Source organism: Larus michahellis, chromosome 1, assembly GCF_964199755.1.
Source record: "Larus michahellis chromosome 1, bLarMic1.1, whole genome shotgun sequence".
NCBI lineage: Eukaryota > Metazoa > Chordata > Aves > Charadriiformes > Laridae > Larus > Larus michahellis.
In genome coordinates this window covers 83314997-83337168 of record NC_133896.1, presented here as the reverse complement: position 1 = coordinate 83337168, position 22172 = coordinate 83314997, and the positions used below count along the sequence as shown (strand labels likewise).

Here is a 22172-nt window from a genome sequence, read left to right as displayed (position 1 = left end):
TTATTAAGAAGATATAGGAAGTCACAAAACCCTGTTCTTACAAGATCCTACCTGGCGAATCTTGTCTCTATAGAAGATCACACCGCTGCTGTCTACTCCAGCGCAGAATCTGTGACATCTGCCATTCTCCCAAGTTTGAAGAATTACCTTTCTTCTGTGGTGCATGATCAACGCTGTTTCACCAAAGCTCCTCGTGCTGAGTTACAGCTCCACAGCTGGGCTGCAACCTGTTCCTCCCAACCACAGTGGGTCAGAGGTATAGAAAACAATCTTTTATACAATGCATCAGTACTTTATGGTAAAGAAAGAAGCTTCTTTATATTTTGGACCAAATCAGTCACTGCAGGCCAATCTCAAGGTTTGGCAAACACCATTCATGTCCCTATCTATAGCTGTGCCCTACTATTGCCACTGAATTTCAGCAAAGAATTTACAGCAAATGGAATAAAAATCACATGTTTCTGTGATTTGGTTTCAGACAGGTCTTATTTACAATGACCACAATGAGTCAATAAAATGCCTAGTTGAGAAATTAGTCTGAGTTCATACTGATGTGAAAGCAGATTATATAGGCAGAATGATAAAATCTAGAAATGATAGGGTCCTCATAGAACAACAAGGACTTAACAATTTCTGAACACAAAAGAGGCAAGATCTTCCAGTAAAATGGACCAAAACTTTCAGGAGCATTCCTGAAATTGTTAGCATTTTAAGGCTATCCATGCCTCTCTTTTTTTTACAGAACATAATAGGGTGTATACCTTGAGCAAAACAGAGGCACACAAACATGCCATCCCACACAAATTAATTCTTCACCATTAAGAGCTCTATTCATTGCCTAGCACAATTACAGTACAATTTATTAAATAGATTATTCCATCTGGAGAGCACAGGTCCAAATTCTCACACCCCATAATATAGTCTCTATGCTTTTCTAAGCTATATCACAAAATACAGATGGACACACCACATCCCGTACCTTTCCCTAAAGCTCCCAGTGCAGGACCTGAAATAACACACAGCCTCATTCACTCCTTGGCAACCAAGTGAGAAAAATATAGTGAGAAAGAAACTCAGTTGTGTTTTGAACAACTGGTTTATTACATAGTGCATAAGTGATCTATGGCAACAACCTGTAAGTCATGAAACACATTTTTAAATGTTTGAAAGAAACACAGTATTGCTAATGAAAAAATGAACTGAGTGTTTTCCAACTCCAGAGGAATGAAACTGAATAAAGGCATAACTATTCCATTAATAAAAGATGCCATCAAACAAAGAAACAGTCCTCCTGCCAAAATCTGGTACTGATTTGCTAGTACTGAAAACAACTTACAAGTATAAAAGTGTTTCAAGTTCCTCCAAACAATGAACTTTCAAGCATCCTGATCACTAGACCAGCCCCACTGAAATCACCCTCCTAACAAATCAACACAAGTAGTGCTAGTTTTAAAACACTAACATACAGCAGTCTGCTTTATGGGCCAGTTCAGGAAAAGGATTTCAGAACCCGGCACAAATCCTTTTCTACAACTAGGCAAAATGAAAACAGTAGATGGTCTCTCACTTCTTCAGGTACTTGCTCTTCTGCCTCACTTCAGATTAACTTTGTGGTGACACCAGTACAAACTGTGGAGGACAAAGCAGTTCCCCTCCTATTTCACCCTTCAGGACCTTGAGACCCTGTGCTGCACAGAAGAAATTGCCCCAGTTTGAGGCAGCAGGATAGTTTCTTCTTCCCTCTTTTGCCCAGCGGAAGAACTGCAGAGATCAGCCAGGCCACCTGCAGGCTTTGCAAACAGCTAGTCAATAAGCCAAGGAAAGGACTTGCTGCAATCCAGAGCCTTCTGCACTTTTACTTCACTTAGTTCACCCTTCCCCAAAATGGCAAAGTTCCCCCAAAGTTGCCACCACATGACTGCTGACTTTGCTTGCACCCTTCACCTATTTGATCTGTTTAGGCAGCAACCAGAAGGCCAGGTTTTGCTACCTTTTCTCCAACATGAGGTCAAATTCTCGGCCGACCCTTAGACACCACAGTACTTGCATTTCTGAATGTTCACGCTTCATGCTTCACTTCCTGTGGCTTCTCTGAGTCCTTCTAAGAGAAAAGCCTTGATCATAGAATCATAGAATCATAGAATGGTTAGAGTGGGAAGGGATCTTAAAGATCAACTAGTTCCAACCCCCCTGCCATCGGCAGGGACGCCATAATTTGTATTTTCTCTAGGATTTTCTGAGTTTAATAAAACATCTGAGTTTTAATTTAAGAACAGTGGCCATATTCCTTCATCTGATACCACCAACACTGTCTTAATGCTTGCAGAGCTGCGTATGACAAGTCAGAAGTGGTTTCAGGTATATTGTACGTGTGCAAGCATACCAGGCCTTAGCATTGGCCCGCCATGGCACTCAGAGCAAGCACAGGAGTGGATCAGAAGCATAAAGCAAATGTCATAAGCTTTTTGCCCAAGCTCACAGAACAAGCAACGCAGACAGGAACGGACTATGATGATACACACTTCAAGCTTTTGGGTCAGTTACAGAGCTACTCTGTATAAAGGGGTAAGCCTGCAAAGCCCTTTCTTCCCTATCCTACCAGGGGCGCAGGAGTGAGCTGTGTGGTCCTAGTTGCCAGCTGGGGTTAAAGCATGCCAGCGCTCCACAGCCTTTTCAGGCATCTGTTCCTTCTTATCTTCATGGTAAAACATCTTTTTCCCTTTTAGAAAGTAGGAATTTCCCATGTTCCAACTTCTGTACATTGCCTGTTGTCCTTTAACTACATCTTTGAGAAGAGTTCAACTCTGTCTTCTCCACACTTTCCTCTTACCTGATTTTAGATAGCCTTCTCAAGTTTGAGCAAATCCGGGTCCCAAAGCCTCTCCTGCACATCACATGCTTCAGCCACCTACCCCTCCACTAGGCTCACTCTAGTATGCCAGTTTCTCTCTTGTTCGGAGGCATCCCAAACTGGACACAGTACTCCCGATGTGGTCTCACAACTGTTGAACAGAGGGGAACCACCACCTCCTTCACCAGAGTGGCTATAGTCTTGCTAAAGCTCAGCATCTGGTTGGCCTCATGGGCAGTCTGGTGACTTGGTTTCAGGGGTCTTGAGTCGCTCAGAAGCCAATGTCCCCACAGCACCGACAGCACAGATGCACACCTGTCTGTTTCAGGTTGAGTCCTCTGGAGTCCTTAGTGATCCAACGTGTATTGTCAAAGGAGCTAAGAGCAGAGAGGACGAAGGGATTTTCAGTCAGGACAGTTAGACAAGCAGACCACAGCCACCAAACATGATCAGATATTAAGTTAACACCATAATGTTAATTTCTTCCACAAAAGATTGGGAAAGCTTCTGTTATTGTTTCCTCGTCTACCCACAGGCTCTCTAAAATACCCATCTCTGCTTATCCTTGCATGTCTAAGATCGTGATTAGTTGCTTCAATAAATGCAGAGTGTAAGAGTGTTAAAAATACCCTGTAAAAATATTTCGTAAATCAAAAACCCTCTGTCCACACTATGCACTTATTCAATATGCATTACAGGGTTACTTTCTCCCAAAACACTTCATGTCAGCCAGCGGCAACTGCGTAGTAGAGCACAAAGTGTTCCTGCAGCCTTAACATCCCCTGATCTCAGCCAGACACAGCAAACTGAGTACTGTGCAGGGAATCATTACCGGGAACTGAGAAGCGGTCCGGTAGGTCACACCAGCTCCACTCATGTTGCAGCGTATGAATCTTCAGACACCCAAAGCCATACAGGAACAAGGCCCTGAACCTTAGTGTGCATCTCTGCCAACACCTTCCCATAAACTACTTTGCTCTGTTCGGTGTGGTTTTACACATTTTTGGTTCGATGGGGTTTGGCGGTTGTTTCCCCAACAGGAGAGCCAAGGTAGACCAAAGTCAACCCTGATCCCTCCACTGCCCACCTCCACCCCGGCCCGAGAATTACTGCAGCAGGTCCTCCCTTTGCGTGTGTTGCCTGCTGCTCCAGGCTCTCTGGAGTCCCGCTTCCCAAACACTGCCTGTCCCACACGACGGGGGCTCTGGGATCTGAGGCTGCAAACAGCGGAGGCGGGGACGAGTCTCCCTCCTCCTATAAAACAGGCTGAAAGAAGAATTCCTAGAAGCAGGAGCAATCCCCACGAGTCCGCACGGGGGCACCAACTGTTTGGATGGGGAGAGCAAATGCAGAGCGTGGTGTCCCTGGTAAAGCAATCTTGCTTCCCCAGTTTGCTTGGGGAATGTCCTGGTTTGAGATAAAACAGAAGCGATTTTCTGTTCAGTAATTTTACTTTGTAGCTAAGCCTCTTCAAACTCTCTGAAACTCTTGAAATTAACAGCATATTGTGCAGAAACTGTTCGCTCTCAGAGAGATAAGACCAAGGAATGGTATGCAGAGAGGCCCTTGCTTATACTTATTGCTATAGCAATCAAGGAGAGTTAACTTCGTTATTTGCCCCGTTGGAGGGTCGGAAGCAGAAAAGCGGAGAGGGGTCCCACCTGCGGGGAGGAGCGGACAGGACAGGTGACCCAAAACCGACCAACAGGGTATTCCATCCCATCTGCCCCATGCTCAGTATAAAAGCTGAGGGATCAAAAGTTCAGCGCTCTTTCTTCAATGGCTGGTGCCTGAGGAGGACTCTGTCTGTTTGCCTACCTTTGAACCCAATCCATGCATTCTGGAAACCGGTTCCTGAATCCAGTTCCTGAATCCAGTTCCCATCTGTCACTGAGTCCAGTCTGGGACTTTCCCTGTGCCTGCCGGTGATGTGATCGTCACCCTGGGAGTTTGATACGGTTTTGTGTATATAGTATCTATTTCATTATTTCCTTTTTATTATTTTATTAATATTTCATTGAAGTAGTTTAGTTCCTTCTAAACTCATAAATCTCTCTATCTCTCCTCCTCCTCTCCTTGGAGAGAGGGGTGGGGGAGACCATCTGTCGTTCTCATTGGCCAATCCGTCCCAAACCACAACAGGGAAGCAAGCTGCTTCCACAATTAAAAACAGTCCCTCTGCAAGGAGTCAGACCTCTAGGCAGAAACCCTCAGCCGGGTCAGATCACAGTCATTATAACATCATATTTATTGTGTGGATTTTGAGATACCACAGACTTACCTTTATAGTTTCAGTAAATTCTGACATACCTGTGAGCTGACACTTTGTCCCAACCCAAAGGGCTACCCAGCGGTGTGTGGAGATCGTGACCAGGAGTACACAAGAGTCCATAATACACATGGACATGGAGGCTTTTATCCTCTAATTTTCTCTGCTTTATTACGGATTATCACAAATACCACACAAATTGCCACTAGCAAGTAAATGACCACAAAAAAAAAAAAAAACAAACCAAAAAAAACCCACCTCCAGCAAGTATACCTATGGTTAAGAAAGCGAATATACGTATATATCTCAAGCTATTACAAATTACTATCAGTATTCAATAGTATAGTATCAATCAACTGTATAGCAACAATCAATTGTATAAAATAATTGTATAGCAACAATCAATATTATAGCAACAACCAATAACAGCAACAACTGTACTCCAAGAATGATGCAGTGCACGCTGCTAGAATAGTGTGTGTACCCCTCTTCACGGCCCAGCTCTCAATATCAGCTCCTCAAAATCTCTTTGGAGGTGTGTCTTCACAGTGTCAGAAAAGAACATTTTTCCTCATGCATGAGCCCTAATGTAATTGGAAAGTGATGTCTGCGGTGGCAATTCCACAGTTGTTTGGTATTGGAAACATATTATATTATTCCTCATTGAGAAATACTATGTCAGAATGCCATAGGATATAAAATGACCTCAAAAATTGCAGCAGCATTGTTCAGGGTTTGCCAGGGTAAAAGGCACAGGCATTTCGAAATGTTTTATAAACTATGTGGTATTGGTATTTACTGTTCACTCACTGTTATAGTCGTTTCTTTGCACCTGGAGGCTCCTGCTCTAGTTTTAAACCTGGGTTACGTTCACTCGGGATGGGAAGTGTCAGCAGCTCCCTCCATGCTGGGGATTGCTGGCACTCAAATGCCTCATGCAGCAGGCAGGGGGGCAAGCCCCACATCTCTACATTGCAGATCAACCTTTCCATGACCACTGTCCAGAATTTAACACCTTCTGGCAGAGCCTTCTGCTGCTTCAGAGAGGCTTTTCAAAGCTGGTAGCTTCTAGTTTGGTGGAAAGTGATGCGCTGAAATGGAGAGGTGTTAAAAAAGAGGAAAGCTCTCAAAGCCAAGAGGAAAACTCTCAAAGAAGAAGCCAGTGCTGTTTGGAGCAAATGTAGTTGAGAACATCAGCACTTAGGAAGAGATTATGCTGAGCAGCTCTGCAGGTGATGAAGACACGGGACACTTGTGCTATGAGCTGGCTTGTCCCTGCTGGTCCCTGGCAGAAAACGGCATCATTCATTACCATTGGCACTTGGAAATCTGTGCAGAAACAAATATGGATCTAAGCTCCTCCTGTCCTGGACAAGGTGGCCTTCCAGGAGGAAGGCTGTTGCAGGATCCTGACAAAAGCAAGGCCTGTTTCTGTTCTCTCACCATATTCTGTCTCTGGGAGAGCATCAATGGACAATGTCTGCTGGCTCTTAGGGTGGTTTCAAGGACCAAAACGTGCAGTGTGGGGTGCTCTGCTTGGTGTTCTCCTCTAGTTTCTTATTTTTAACCTTCCAGTCCTTGCCTTCGCTTTGTTTTTACCCTTTTTCTTCTGCAATCAATTGCTTTCTCTCCATGTGCTCTTTTGTTCTTGCTCCTACCCCACTTTTGAGGCAGGAGGCAGCATATATTTTTGTTATGGATGGAAAAACCACCCCTATGGATGGAAATAAAGAGTAGAGATAGTGGCCAGGAAATGAAGAGGGACTGGACCCCCACACTTTCTGCAATTCAGTAGGTGGCAATTCTGCTGAGTGCTACAGGAGCAGAAGCATGCACTCCTCCTCCTAGAGAGCTCGTTTCCTGGTACCTACCATCCTCCCTGCACGTGCGGAAGCAGAAGCAGGAAAGCTACCATCACCACCACAACCTCACTAAAACCACAGGAACTGCCGTACTAGTGCCACAACCCGTGCCTCCATCCCCATCTGCACCTTCATGGTGATCACCCGCCGCCCTGCACAGCGAGAGTCATGGGACGCAACTGCGTGCTGTCACCTTGGCCAGCGTGTCACCTACAGAGTGGGGAGCTGCTGCCCCTTTCCATCATACCCCATGGGATGCCCCACAAACACCGACACAGAAAGAAGGAAGGACAAAGTGGAGTCCCCTCCAAGCACATGCTCCGCGCTGCCCTGTGCCTTGCCTTTCTCGATCCCTTCCCCCTCCATATTTTTTTTAGTTGAGAAAACAGGAAACAAACAAACAAGCAAAAAAAGTATTGCTCTGTCCTTACAATGCAGAGATACTGTCTTGCACTACCCGGCTGACTGGCAAACATTTCTCATTGCTGTCATAGACCTTACAGGGGAGCATGTGTCTCAGCAGCTTTATTTCTGCAGACCATAAAGATGCAGGAGACGCAGTTAGCTACACTGGCTGCAGAGGAGACAGAGGAAGGGCTGGCGTTCACTCCAGGCTCGCTGAAAACAGTCCCTTCAGACTGCACTGCGCTGGTGTTCCCACGCATCTGAGGAGTGACGCATTTAAAGAAATCATCCATATTCCAGTACAGTTTGCTTTCCACCTCGTGCTCTGTGGGTCTAAGTCGGTAGGAGAGAAAGAGATGGAAGAACAGTTTGTTGTCATTTAGTTACATTTCTTTACTTGCTGTCTAACATAGCATCTTGGATTGTTTTAGAATACTCAAAAAGATTAAGGTATTTAATTAAGGACAGGAAATTAAAATTAGAGAAGTGTTTGTTTAACGTCCCAAGCCAAGAACTTTGAATATCATTAAACTGCATTTTTATATTAAGAGAGGAAAAAATATTCAAATTCTTTGCAGACCGTGAGATTGCAGTCCTTCAATACCAAATCTACTTTGAGTAACTTGTTCTACAGTTTCCTTTTCATTCAGACATCTGTTTATTGAAATTTATCTTGTGACAGGAAGGATGACGCACAAGACTGGGTCTTCTTTATTTCTCCTGCCTCTAGATTTCCTGTGTAGCCACGAGGACTGTAGCCCTCTGCACATCGATTCTCACCTGCAGAATGAGGATAACAATCATTTCTGTCTTTGGCCTTATGCAGACCTTTTCTATTTAGACTGCAAGCTCTTCCTGGCAAAGATACCTGTTGCTCTAGGTATTTACCTTACAGAGGCTTGCCTAGGACCTCAGTATGAAAGGAGCAGATATTCTAGTTTTATTAGCTATGCCTGGTTTCCAAACCACCAGCAGCATTTTTCTGTATCTCATCAGCCACACTCATTGAACACAAGTATTTTAAACAGAAATAGGTCAAGTAGTACTCATACATGCCATGCACACTGATTATTTTTCCCCATCTCATTCTGATTTTTAATATTTATGTAATAAATATGCCTAATCCACCACCAGACCTAATTTGGTTTTGTTGCTAAAGTATTTAATATTAATATTAATTTAATATTATCCGGGGTGGAAGAAGATAGTACTGACACAACAAAATTTTCAGGCTACCCTGGATTATTTAAGTGATCAAGGACTTCAACAGATAATGAAGAAATGCAGATGCCTACACAAGACACGTGAATTGACCTTACAGTGACAAGTGACGTTTTATGTCAAAAAAAAGAAGGAAGTTAATGCAGTACTGCACATGGAAAATTTTGTATATCATTCTAAATGATAAATGAATCGACACAAGAAAAGGACTTCGCTGACAGACGGACAGTTGGGTGATGATGTGCTGCCAAAGTAGATCTGCTGTCAGAACAGCAAGCAGGCTAGGACACAAAGAATATGGTGATGGATAGTGCTGACAATATTACAATGCTCGTATAAGTCAATGGCGTATTGGTTTCCTTTTTAGCACATACTCGTCATACCATGAGATGGTCTGATCTCTCTGCAGACCCATTAGCCCATGTAGGTCTCTCACTGCACTTCTCATGCAACATCCTTCCCTTGCTGTGGTCCACCAGGGAGAACAGCACTTCTTGCTACAGTACCTTCAGCACTACAGCATGCAATGCTGTGAAGAAAAACTGTTAATCTGGCACAGATTAGGAAAAGAAACCTTTTCGAGCAGTCCAAATGTTATTCATTTCTCTGATGGAAGGTGCTTGGCTCCACCGGCTGCAGCCATGAGGCAATTGCACAGGCTGCCGAACAGGGAACTCGAGTCGAGCAACTCTGTCAAGCCCGTGTCAGGATGACTCACCACTTCAAAAGTCACAGGTGATCGCTGCGCGCCCTTCTTCGTTCTCTTTGGTCGAGAATGGACCTATCAGTAGAAGCAATGCGGGGCTCTGGCTGATGATGTAGCTGCATGGGCTCATTTCATTTCTGGCCTCTAAGAGCTTCCTGGTGCAGATGCACAGCCTGCAGACGTGCTGGGGAGAAACTAGTGATGCTTGCTACCCGTACAGGGGACACAGTGACACCAGGCTCAACTAGCAAAATCTACAATTGGACTTTTTTGGAACCTTCTTTGGTTTGTGGCTGCAAAGGCTTCAAATGGTGAGTGACTTTTCAAGGTGTTAAACGTTATATTTCCTCTATGCTGAATCACATACTATCTGTAAAGAAATTCTGCACTTTCCTGGAAGATAACATTTACAGGAAGTACAGCCACTAATCGTTATTGGTGGCCAGACCATCAGGTTCTGTAGATAAACCCAAATAAGCTTCTTTATAACATCTGAGGTTTTCACCCTAGTCTCTCTGTCATGCTTATTTTTATAGTTTTATCTGTTTTATTCAGCTTACTAGTGTTAATTGTTTTCATGTCATTATAATGCTGTGATGCTTTCTCTTCTGTACTCCAACTCTCCCTCCTGATTTCTGTTCTCCCCCAGGTCATTTCCTTTTCGTTAAGGCTGTCAGTTCTTGAGAATGGGGTCTATGTCTTCCACTACATAATGGCAACACACAAGTGCTACAAACAAGTAAATAACAATCCCAGTGAATACTAGCCTCACCAAAAATACAAACACAGCTGATAATGTAGCTGGGTTGCTTTCTCTTGTGCCTCCCATTCTAGAACATTACAAAATAATGTTTTGCAAGACTTCTGCAGCTGAATGACTGAGCTTTTTTGGTGTAAAAGACCTCGTTGGCTGACATATGCAGCATTCTTAACCCAGCACTTCATAAAATGCTTAGTACTTTTCAAACACTAACTTAACTTCTGCAGTAAATGCAATCTGCTAATACCTCTGTAAAATACTTTCTAAAGGAGACCAACTTTTTTAATGTTCAAAACTGCACACACCATACCCCATAAGCCGCTTAACGTTATTTCTGCTGCATTCACCCTTCTTCCATTGTGTTGTCTAAAACATGGATATTTCCCGTATTATTTCTACTCATCTGACTAGTTTCAAGTTATACAGCAGACACGTTTGCAACTTTAAGATAAGCAAATGCATTTGTCTTTCCAGTGGTATGATTTCACTCTGGGAATTGCAGGAATCTCTCAATATCATCCTGAAAATATGTCACCTGCAAAAAGTGATAGGCACTAGAATAGTAAAAATTGTGTAACCATTAAGAAATAAATGTATTTTTGTTCAGCTGAATACAAGACTACTGAAAAATAAACTTCAGGAATAGTAAGCACAAAGCTAATCTTTCAGCACCTTCCTAATTCTTATTTACTGGCAGGATTCCTATGGTACAGAGGCATATTGAGATCAGGAGGCTTTGGGGGAGCACAATCAAAACATTACAAATAAGCCGTGCTTTTTGCTGCATGAGAGGTGGAGAGTTAATAGCATTAAAAAATGTAAAAAGAAACACATTAATTCAGCTTCTCTTCTAATAGATGGATTGGCCCAGTTCAGTGCGACCTTAAGAAACTAACACTTGTCTGATATATGTAGACTTTACAAGAGTTTCCAAAGCACCCTAAAATATCAGAAGTCAGTGTCTTGTTTGGGGTACAAATGCCTCAAGGTCTGACTAAAGATTTTTAACTCACTAACAGTTGTTCCATTGACTGCGGAGGGACATAGAAATGAACTGACAAAGTCAACCAAGAACCAAAAGCAAGGTAAGTTAGTCCACCCCGCTCTGTGCAATCGCAGCGAGATCGCTGCCAGCGTGGGAGCTGGTTAGTGGCAGTCAAACTCGAGCAGCTCTGCAGGTCGCTGCTCTGACCACAGCGCAGATGTTTCCTACGGGTATACCCTGCCTTTAAATTTCTGACCTGCAGTGATTTGCATAACTTGAGTGCAGTTCTTCAGAAAAGTTAGAGGTAGCAGGTTAGTGGGTGATAAAAGGTAATCAAAGATTACTTGTGGTAGCAGCAAGCAGGAGGTGGCATCACAGAATCCAACTATAACTTTCTGAGTCAGTCCCATGAGATTCCTAGTATTGCAGGAGCCAATTTTTTTCCAAATTAAACAATTTCTTTTGTAAAGTGCCATGCTTTTTACTTAGAATGTTTGCATTTTCTCCCTACATCATCACAATATTTTAAAGTAATTTTCCAGTGATTCAGTTTGCAGGGTATTTTTGTCTTTTGCCTTTTTCCTTGAAGAAATTCCTATCTTCTTTTTCAGTCTTCATTTTATAAAATGTGGGAACATTCCACGAAACCAAATACGCATGTAAAAAAATTAAATATATGGCCCTTGCAGTGCCTTACGGGAGACATTTTTTTCCCTGCAAAAAATAAAAACTTCTCCTCCTCCAAGATCAGCCTGAACACTCGGTGCAAATGCTCGACTAGTCTATTGGTAGTTCAGCAGCAGCCCTCCCTCACTGAAGCATTAAGCTGCGGCGGTAGGAGCCTGCCGAATCATGCGTCCTCGATAACAGCAGCAGGCTGCTTACTCGTCAGTCTGGAGGCGTCTTAGCCAAACATCATCAGGGAAAGCAAAGGTCGAGTGTCTCAGTTATAAGCATCTGGGGTTAATAACTATAGTAGTTTTGGAGCATCAGATGATTCACAACTGAATATGCTACAGGTTCTCAGGTGTTTTTGTCAGCCTGGAGAATGGCCTGCAACTGTCAAAAGTATCTTCTGTATTAGTGGGTGAGGAAGCGTGAAAAGAATACCGTGAATGCTCTGCAGTTATAAGCCACAGCATGTGATTTTTGACCTCAGTAACGGGCAGGGCTTCAGAGTGAATAAATACTGAATAACCTGTCTTTAGATTAACAGCTGTGCAAACATTCATATTCCACTATATCCTTGTGTGCAAAATCTGCTCTGTCTGACACAGGTATTGAACCTCTCCACTGCCCTTGTTCCACACCCCACTCTCATTCTCTGCCCCTCTGGACTCAGGTCTCGCAAAACCTCTTGAAGGGTCTACGGCTTGTGTTCTCTGCACCCATCACCTCTTCCCTCTCCCTTTCTCCCTCTCCTAGGAATCTTAAGTTCCCTAACTTACCTGAAGCCACTGTGCTTTTAGCCTTGTTTGCACGTATCTTTTGGATTCTTCTTCACCCTTTCACCTTTCTGTTTCTTCTCAAGTGTCATCCCAGGCATGCTGGGCTGTCCAGCTCTACCAATCCATTGGTTAAATGAGCATCTGCTGCAGACAAAGGCTAAAATCAACTGCAAATCGATTTATATTTATGAAAGTATAAAGTTTATATAGTTCTTTATTACCTGTAAATATAAACACCTGAAGATAATTTTCAGCAGTTGACTACTGCCCAAAATCATTGGCAATCAAAGTAATCAGAGACTGCAATGAAAGCATAAAGTGTAACCCTCTATTCTCATGGTTTTCTATTTAAGGTTTTCTCCTTAGGTACAGATAAATGCCTGTCTTGGACAAACCGTTACTGAATTCCTTGTCAGCCTTGCGCAGAGCCTGCATGTTGACTTGAAGGGAGACATGTTCCTCTGGCTATTTGAAGATGCAACACAGCTGAGATCTGTTGTAAGTAAACTGTTATCATAGAATGGTTACACTTGAAAGGGACCTTAAAGATCATCTAGTTCCAACCCCACTGCCATGGGCAGGGACACCTCCCACTAGACCAGGCTGCTCAAAGCCCCATCCAGCCTGGCCTTGAACACTTCCAGGGATGGAGCACCCTTCTCTGGGCAACAGTGTCTCACCGCCCTCACAGTAAATAATCTCTTCCTAATATCTAATCTAAATCTCCCCTCCTTCAGTTTAAAACCATTACCCCTCATCCTATCGCTCCACTCCCTGATGAAGAGTCCCTCCCCATCTCTCCTGTAGGCCCCCTTTAGGTACTGGAAGGCTGCTATAAGGTCTCCCCAGAGCCTTCTCTTCCCCAGGCTGAACAACCCCAACTCTCTCAGCCTGTCTTCATAGGAGAGGTGCTATTGTGTCTAACACACCAGATGAAACGCCTGTACCGTGTGTCAACCCTCCTGATATGTATGGTGCTGTCTTACAAGCAACGCTACAACTTCTGCAACACCTTCATCCCTACAGCTGGCAAGTCGGAAACATCAGGCTTTACGCTTTTGTGGGTGGGGCAAATCACTGCCCAGGTTTTCCAAAGAGAGGAAGCGTTAAGTAGTCAGCATTTAAATGCAAAGGCAGCAAGAGCCTTCTGCCTTTACATTAGGTGCCTCCCAAGTCCCGAAACATGCTGGCGCTGGAGAATCGCTGCGAGATCTGGTGGGAGCCAAGTTCTTCTTTAACCATTTCCCATTTCCTTTTCCTATCACAAAGCGGCGCCCCTTGCAGCGAGCCCACCCACCCTGACGATGGCCCATAGCGGGGGGCGGCCCCTCCCCGCTTCCCCCCGTCAGGGCCGGGGAAAGCGGATACCGTCCTCCGGTCCCCCGCCTACCCCCGGGGCCGGGCGCTCCGGCAGTTCCGTCCCCGTGATCTCCTCACCCGGCGGAGCAGCCGCTCCGCACCCATGGGACGCCGAGGGGGCGGTGGCGGGGACCGCAGCAGCTCCCCGGAGCGGGGGCCGGGGACCGCCAAAGGTGAAGGGGCAAAGGGAGAGGGGCCGGGGCGGGACGTCGCGGGGGCGCCAGTGGCCGCAGCCGGGGCGGGGAGCCGGGAGACACCGCCGGTGAGAGGGGCGGACAGCGGGGGTGTCGTCCCGGGGGGGGAGGTGGCCGCGCAGCCCCCGTCGCCGGGGCAGGGACGCCGGCCGCTCCGGTCCGCCCGGGCCGGCAGCGGGGCTGGGCGCGGCGGCTGCTGTCCCGCGGCGTCCCGGGAGCCGCCAGGCGGCTGGAAAACCCCCTGGCTGCGGCACGGCTGCGGGTGCCGCCCGGCGTGGAGCGGCCGATCCGATGGAGGTGCCGGCGTCGAGGGACGACGGCCGGCCGGGGCGGCCCTGGGCTGGCGGGGAGGCGGACGGCGCCTGGCTCCGGATTGCAAAAGCCACCCGAGAAACAGCCGGAGGTGCCGTCGGGCATCGTGTGGACGGAGGCGTGCGTGGGGCCGGCTGGGAATCGGCCCCGTGGCAGCATCCCGTAGGGAGGGACGCACCTTGTGCGTGGCGGCTAGATATCCCCATCGCTGTGCTGCGGCTCTTCACGGAGGTAGGAGGCTGCCCGGGCAGAGCCCCGTGCTGGCAGCAGAGTCGCCACCAGTGAGAGGGGACCCTCCCTCTGCCCCCACCCCCATCAGGGGCACCGCGTCCCCTGCGACTGCCTGCAAAGTTGGACGCGAGGCACGGCCGTGGAGAGTTGGTTGGTCCTTCCCCCCTCCAAACCCAGCTCACCGCTCGGCTCCTGGAAGGGACACAGGGAGAAAAAGAGACTCTGAAAAGCTATGGCTGTGGGATAAGGCTGGATATTCCTCAGAAGAAGTTTTGGACTCCAGAGCTGATGACTTGTCTTATTTCTCTTATCCATGCCATGTTTAAGCATCAGGTCAACCTCAGACTTAACTGTCTTCACCCTCATTTATTCCATTCTCATTTCTTTCTTTTTCGATCACTTTGGAGTGTCGGGAACTACCTTATTCTTAGGTTAAGTTCTGGGTGATGTAATTAAAATTCGGAGTAATTCACAGTTCTTGTTAGCTAAGTAACTTTGTGATGACAAGCTAAATGTCACACCCTTCCTAGTCTTCAGCTCTGCTCCCAGCCTGCTTTCCACGAAGAGTGACTTTTTTTGGAATAGCTTCATGGGTCCTGCGCTCTACTCTCCTGTCAGCTGGTTGCGGTTTGTTTTTTGGTTTGTTTTTCTTTTTTTTTTAAATCCTGACATTTCATTTTTTCAGGTCTGTTCTCAAATATCTGGTTATGGCGAGGTGTTGCTGGAGTCCTTGCTGCTGCTGTCATTTTGATTTTGTGTATTCAGTTTGGTAAGTGTGTAAATCATTTAAAAAGAAAGTATAATTAGCCTTAGAAATTAACAGAGTTTCAGGTTGTCAGACGTCCCTCAAAGCCTCAAAAAGTTTATTCAGACCTTACCTTATCTCAAAGTTAAGCAAATGTCTCATGACATGCTGTTTAAAATTGTTACCAAGTGCTGGAGAAATGACTCTACTAGTTGCAGTGGTGTTAGGGAGTGTTCAGTTTAGTCTTAGCATACTTCTGGCATTCAAGTTTATAACCTCACTGTTGGTTTTAATCCAAGTTCACGAAGACAAATAATAAATTGCAACCAATCTGTAGTCCTTCAAAAAATGACACTACAATAAACAAAGCTATTAATCCAGCTGTAAGGAAGCAACACTTGCAAAAACTATAAGTTGTAGAAGAGTTCTTGGAGGATACGTTATTATCACCTTCTCAGCTACTTCTACCAGCCTGCTCCTGATCATCACTTTAAAGGTATATCAGCAACAATAAGAGTGCAGGAGCCAGAGTATATAATTAATTTACAATAATTATTTCTGCTGGGTAGAAGTAATAAGGCTATGGTTAGACTTAGATGATTTCAGATGATGCAGTCAGATCAGAAAGCAAGCTAAAAAGCTCCAGAAACCTTTTCTAGTTGGAAGAAATGGGTAGATTGTTTTTTGTCTTTTCGCAGTAAACCGTTCTTCAGACAAAGGTTTTCCTGTTTGTCCTTCCCTGGAACTCTGTCCATCAGATTGGCTCTATTTCCAGAGGAAATGCTATTACCTCTCAGAGAGTGAAGCCAACTGGAACTCCAGTCAGAGCTTCTGCTCTTTGCACAATGCTTCTCTCCTGGTGATCGAAGATCATCAGGAACTGGTAAGGGAACAAAAAGGGGGTCCTCGTTTCACCCCATCTCACTTCTGGGGAGCTGCACAATGAACCAGTGTGTTCTTCCAGCTGCTTAAGCTGGATGGTTTGAAAGCTCATGCAAAGACAGTGATGAGTCACAGCTTGCTGAAGGCTGCCTGCCTTCCTGCCTCTCCCTGCTAACAGCAAACATCAGTTTTAGCAGTTGACATCTTAAAAAATGCCCGAGGCTTATCTGACTTTCATTTGGTGCTGCTCACAGCCGTAAGTACTCACATTGAAGGCAACTATCAAGGTAAACACTGTTGCATCTCATTCACCTTTTATTAGACAACTGTTCTCTCTTAGCAAGCTAGGTTAACGACAGCCTGGTAGATATGATAGTCTTGACCTTTGGAGTTACGAGATAGTCATCCTAACCACAGGTTTGAGCATCTTTTTCTGTATTATACCACAGTATTAGTAGAGTCCACCTAGCACAAAGACCTAGGAGAATACATTCTTCCATATCTGTTACAGACCTTGATAGCAGGCCTGGATAATTTAAAACAGCTTCTCTCTAGGTCAGCTCTAATCTCTAAAATGTCTTCCACAAATCCTTGCTATCTGGTAATAAAAACTCAGTATGGTGAAGATATATCAGTAATGGAGAAATGCGTTAGCTGCAAAGGTGTTCATCATTCTTTGAAGACTTTCTTGTGGAAAGACAGCAAAATGATGCATTTGCAGTTCCATAGCAGTTCATAATATTCAGTAGTATACTTGTGTTCTCATAGTTGGCATTTCTGTCACTACAGTATCTGAGTTCTGTCTCAAAATTAATCTGTTTGATTTCTGGTTGAGTTGTAAGTTCTCTTTCGGTTACGTGGATCACACAAGATCCAGATGCAGCAGTACTCCATAGATTTAATTTTTAATATTATTTCTTCGGGGACAAAGGCAATATCATTGTTTTGCTTTCTAGCCCTGGATCAAAGACTTTATGTTTTGATAATTGGACTGAGCATGCAAAACTTCTTTTCTCATATGGGTTTATTCCTACAGAGTTTTATGGTGAAGATAACAAAGGAAGACCCGTGGATTGGACTCTATAAAAGAAATGAAGAGTTCTTTTGGGTAAATGGGAAAGCATTAGACAATGAACTGTAAGTCGATGTTGAGGGGTTTTGCTGGTGATACAAGATTATAGGAGAGTAAGAAAGGATAACTAATAGAGATATAGACAGTGACTTGAAAGAAATATCTGAAGGGATGACTATGGATGGGAAGGGATGACTATCTTTATTTACAATGAAGACTTCACATAGCATTGTTAAAACTGTGACAGATGAAAGTTAGGAGATAAATTTGTAATGCCACGTTCAGAAGCAATGTGAGACGGGAGCTCATGGTAACAGACAGTATAGCAAAGCGAAAGTTAAAACCAAGATACCAAAGCAACAGGGGGAGGAATGGAAGATTACAATAACACAAATTCCTCATTATAGAATATATTTTACAAAAGTCTAACCTGCATGCAACCTGCATGAGGTTTATAGCAGAGATATTCCGGAGGCTTCGAAGAGATGTTTTCATACTTGTTATAGAATGTGCCTACAAAAAAGGCCGCCGGGGGGGGAAGATGAAGCTGTGAATTCATGTTACGTGAGTTGCTCTGTGGTCATGGCCCTGTGTTCTGTCCCACCAGTGTCAGGTGTGGGCCAGTTTGTTCCTCCCACTGATGGCTGTGCCATCTTCTCAGAGACTGCTGCTTCTTGTCCTGGGGCAGCTGCCGGCAGGATTTCATAGAGTTACCAGTGACAGTACTAAGCACTGAGATTTCACTAGTCTGAAATGGACTTAAAAAGTGGGAAATTTAAGTACTCTTAAGTTTGTGACATTACTAGTGGTGCGTGACTGTATTCAGTTTATCCTCAAGACTTGATCTGATGAAGAGCTTATGCATTTAATGTGAATTGTGAGCACCATGTAGGCATCTCAAGTTGAAAATTGCAGTCCTTCCCACTCTTGCTTATCCCCTGCCTGCCATACAAACATCGACTGTTTTCATTTTCAGTGATGAAGTTGACATTCTTAGACTTCTGCCTCTGTGCTTGCCTCAGACTGCCCCTCCTGTCTTTAGAAGGGCAAACACCTTGATGTCTAAGCTTGGTTGCTATTAGAGTCGTGTTAACACTGGTGGGGATTTGTCCCTTGGCTTTTCCGGAGGCTGTACTAGTTTGGGTGGCCTATTCACAGAACACTAACACTTGATTTGAAAACAGGGTTGGTGAAGGAGCGTACCTCTTAAGTAGCGACACCTACGGTGTGGAAACAGAGGTTCGCTTCCCATTTTCCACCGCCCCTTAACCATCGTGCCGTGTTCAGTTCTGAGGAAGAGGGAAATGAGAGAGCCATTTGTTTCACAGCTTCTGCTGGAACATTTTAGCTATATAGAAGGATGTGGAAGTCAAAGGTGGAGCCAGTCTTAATAGCACGGTGTCCTTGAGAAGGGCAAACTGGAATTCCAGTCTTCTCTCTAAGGGCATATTTCACATTAAGTGACCACTAGACAAGCTGCAGGAGTACTGCAAGTCTAGTTTTTGTATTCTGGGGCCAAGTCCCATTAAAAAAATCCAGTCTTTGTAGTGTTCTCTTCAAAGCACAAGTTATCATCCTCCCGCGATGCCTTGTCTGTGGTAAATCGGTCTTTGTACAAAGAGAACCTGTGATCCCCGTAGGTCCCTTTGCTCTATTGCGTTATTTGATTGTGGTTGTCAAAGTAAACGTGTCTTTCATTCTCCCTTACAGGATTGAAGTAAAAGGCTCTGGAAACTGTGCCTATCTTGAGTCAAAAGGAGTCTCGGCCTCTGGATGTTATTTAACCAGGAAGTGGGTCTGTAGCTTGAGTATTAGCTTAGCACGATAAAGGTGGATGAAGCCACCACCCTAACACTTAACTGCTCTGATATGATGCCTGCACAGGCTATGTCTATACTCTGGGTGCTGGGAACACATCTCAGCTCCTGCCTGGAGGTGAATGACCTTTCTGGTAGCCAGAATTCTCTGCCCATGTAGGAAGCTTCTGTTTTTTAAAGATACCGTTTAAAAGGCTTGCTTCAGCATCTTGATAAGTCATTTCCTTGCCCCATTTTTCTAGCTACTGCTCAGCCTATAGTTTCTTTCTGTTGTGTCATGAGTATTTCTTCCACTAACTCTTCTCTTGCAGGATCCTAAGCAGCTGCTCTTTCTTTTCCTTTTTGGTGTGCAGTTGGAGGCATTTGTTCTGCTTTTCCCTTAGCCAAGCTCTGTGTGCAGGGATGGTTTGTGAAGTGGGTCTGCCTGAAGGTCTACCAGTGCCTCTCAGATATAGGGTGATGCAGAAATGAACGCTGTTGTTTTAGACAGGGCCATTGCAGATTTTGCTCTCCTCATTTGATGGGGTGCATCTTTTGTGATTCCGCATTGTGTTCCATGTTTTGCTAATGTTATTTTGCATTAATCATGTTAAATTAGCTTGACAGTATTATCATTGGCATTTATGTAGCTGCACTGCGCCTCAGGTGGTTCTTCCCACAGCACTTACATTACAAAAAAAAATGTCATCAGAATAGATAGAATATTTATTTACCTGAGCATCTGCACTAATGGGGAAAAAGAGCTTGAACTGAAAAAGTAATAGTGAAGCTGCAGGTGTTAATGTTGTAAAGTTAGAAATAGTTCTCAGTGTAAATAGGCAAAATCATGAGTAGAGAATAAGAGAATGAACAGTAAAGGATTTTCTCTGTGGTTTTCTGGTGTCCTGTGCCTCTCAGATCATGAGGCTTCCAAGCAAGCGGTTCATTTCTGGATGGACAATGACTGTGTTTTTCCATGTGCGTATCATTTTCAGCAGCAACACCCAATGCTGTTGAGTTGCTATGAGCCTGAATAGAATCGGGATGCAGTCCTGCTGAACTCTGTCCACTCATGGCTAGCAGGTAACCCGAAGATTAAAAGTGCCATTTGACCCAGAGGAGGCAAAGCGGCTTATTTTCCTGGAAGGACTATTTTCCTATCGGGTTTCTAGAGGAGGAATAATGGGAAATTCGCGTGTATAGCAGGGCAAAATACTTCCCTGCCTAGAATAAAATCTGGAAAATTCGTTTTCGTGGGATCTGGGTGCTATGGAGAGGGCTATGGACTCCGCGGGACTTCTTGGAGGAGCAAGTGGAGCCAGTTTTGCAGTAGCCACTAGAGCGCGCTGTAGTTTCAGGGAAGGGGAGATAACTCTGCCTTCTCGTTTTTTAGGAATGTAAAGTTGCACCAGGTTTGACAGATTATTTGAAGTCTTGTTGGTGCGTTGGGGTTTTTTGTCCCATTTGTAATTATTTTTGCCTTCACCGTGTTTTTATGCAAATTTTATTGCTGTCTAGTTTCGTTCACGTCTCGGTTATGCTTTCATTATTTTCTGTGACAATAGGACTTTACTGTAACAGGCCCATGCAGTATGGATATTGTTAACAACTTGTGACTTTTAGATGTTTATTTATGTACGGTCACTAATGTTGCTGAACTACACCTTTTTTAATTGCTTGTATTCTTTATAGGCACAGTAACAGAACTCTACAGTATGAATACCCTAATAATCTATGTGTTAATTTATAAGTAACTAGTTGGGGGGAGGGCATTCTGCAATGTTTTTAAATTAACTAGCTCTGAAGGATATGGTATGTGCAATAGTCCTGAACGATAATAAATATCTTTACAGAGCCTCTGAATTACAGTAGTTTGTGTCTTAATACTGTGCCATTAAAAGTATTTTTTGGCTCAGGTACCATTTGGGAAAAATAAAATCACCAGACTGAAGCAAAATACAATTTTCAGGTTTTGAATATAAAAACATCTTTAATCAAAATATTGGGGTTGACATGAGACAAGACATTTGACCCAAAAAAAGAACGCAATTCGCTTTCTAACACTTCTAATACACTTTCACGCTTCAAAATATGTCAGACTCTTAACAAAAGCATTTAGCTGAAATGCTGAAGTACTTCTGTGGAAATGCTGAAATGTGCATAGTGAAACACACTCTGTGCAGTAACTTTGGAGGGAAACGTGGAATTTTCTGCAATTCACTCTTGTAAAGTTTTCCAAGTATTTGCATTAGGGGCATGCTAGAGGTACATTTCACAAATTTGGTAGAAATTGTAAGGGATAAGGAGTATTCATAGGCCATGTTGTGTCTTAGCCTTTCTTAATTAGCTGATTCACCTGAATATTTCCTTTAACTACAAAATAACATCACGCTTATATGTTTTTTTCTATCAGTGTCATCTATGGATAGAGTCCAAAAATGGGAAATTTTGGTTCTTTCAAGAGGTATTGGAGAAACTGTGAGCACAGTAGGTTACGATGAAAGCTCTTTGTAATCTGACTCTTAAGGGCTGCAGTTAGCATCCTCTCTAGTATCCAAAGTCTGTCATGCTAAGAAATGCAGGGTCAAGCTGCAAACTCACTTTACTTGGAGTGGTGTTTGATGAAGTACTTCACTTCAATGGCTTTTTTTTTTTTTTTTTTTAATTAGTGGAATTACTCAAGATTTAGTGACTGCTTAAAATGTAGGTAAGAGCTTCAGTAAGGCCCTGCAAAAACACGTTTAATTACATTAGTAAGAGCGAGAATACTCAAATAGTAGATGTTTCATGAATATTGTTAAAACCTAAACACCACAACCAATTTGAGAGAAGCCAGCTCAGGACTTTAAGTTTTCCTTGGTAAATTCAGTCAGCACGGCTCAAGAAACATCTGCCATAAAAGCAGCAATTCATCAGTTGTCTCCAATGCATGGAGAAGGGTATGCTTTTAAGTACCCTGAAGGAACATTTTGTCAATGGGGAATATATCTATATCTATAGATAGAGAGATATATCTAATTAATTTCAGACTCTCTCCTTGCCTTTGCTCCTCTGTCTAGAATAAACAGACCAGT

At 44.0% G+C, this 22172-nt stretch overlaps 1 protein-coding gene across 1 annotated transcript; it reads left to right on the top strand.

Annotated features, from left to right (window-relative positions):
- The first annotated feature begins 13913 nt into the window (after positions 1–13913).
- LOC141743984 (C-type lectin domain family 2 member L-like) lies at positions 13914–20965 on the top strand. Its single transcript, XM_074589097.1, has 5 exons — positions 13914–14039; positions 15289–15372; positions 16047–16231; positions 17267–17367; positions 19013–20965. Exons 1-5 carry the CDS (start codon positions 13970–13972, stop codon positions 19128–19130), a joined length of 558 nt encoding a protein of 185 aa, XP_074445198.1. The 5' UTR covers positions 13914–13969; the 3' UTR covers positions 19131–20965.
- Positions 20966–22172: the final 1207 nt, after the last annotated feature.

Excerpts from the sequence above, each read along its gene's own strand:
- LOC141743984 (XM_074589097.1), top strand. The coding sequence starts at position 13,970 with ATGGGACGCCGAGGGGGCGGTGGCGGGGACCGCAGCAGCTCCCCGGAG. Across the intron at positions 16,232-17,266 it reads TCGAAGATCATCAGGAACTG|AGTTTTATGGTGAAGATAAC; the intron begins GTAAGGGAACAA and ends TTATTCCTACAG. Across the intron at positions 17,368-19,012 it reads AAAGCATTAGACAATGAACT|GATTGAAGTAAAAGGCTCTG; the intron begins GTAAGTCGATGT and ends TCTCCCTTACAG.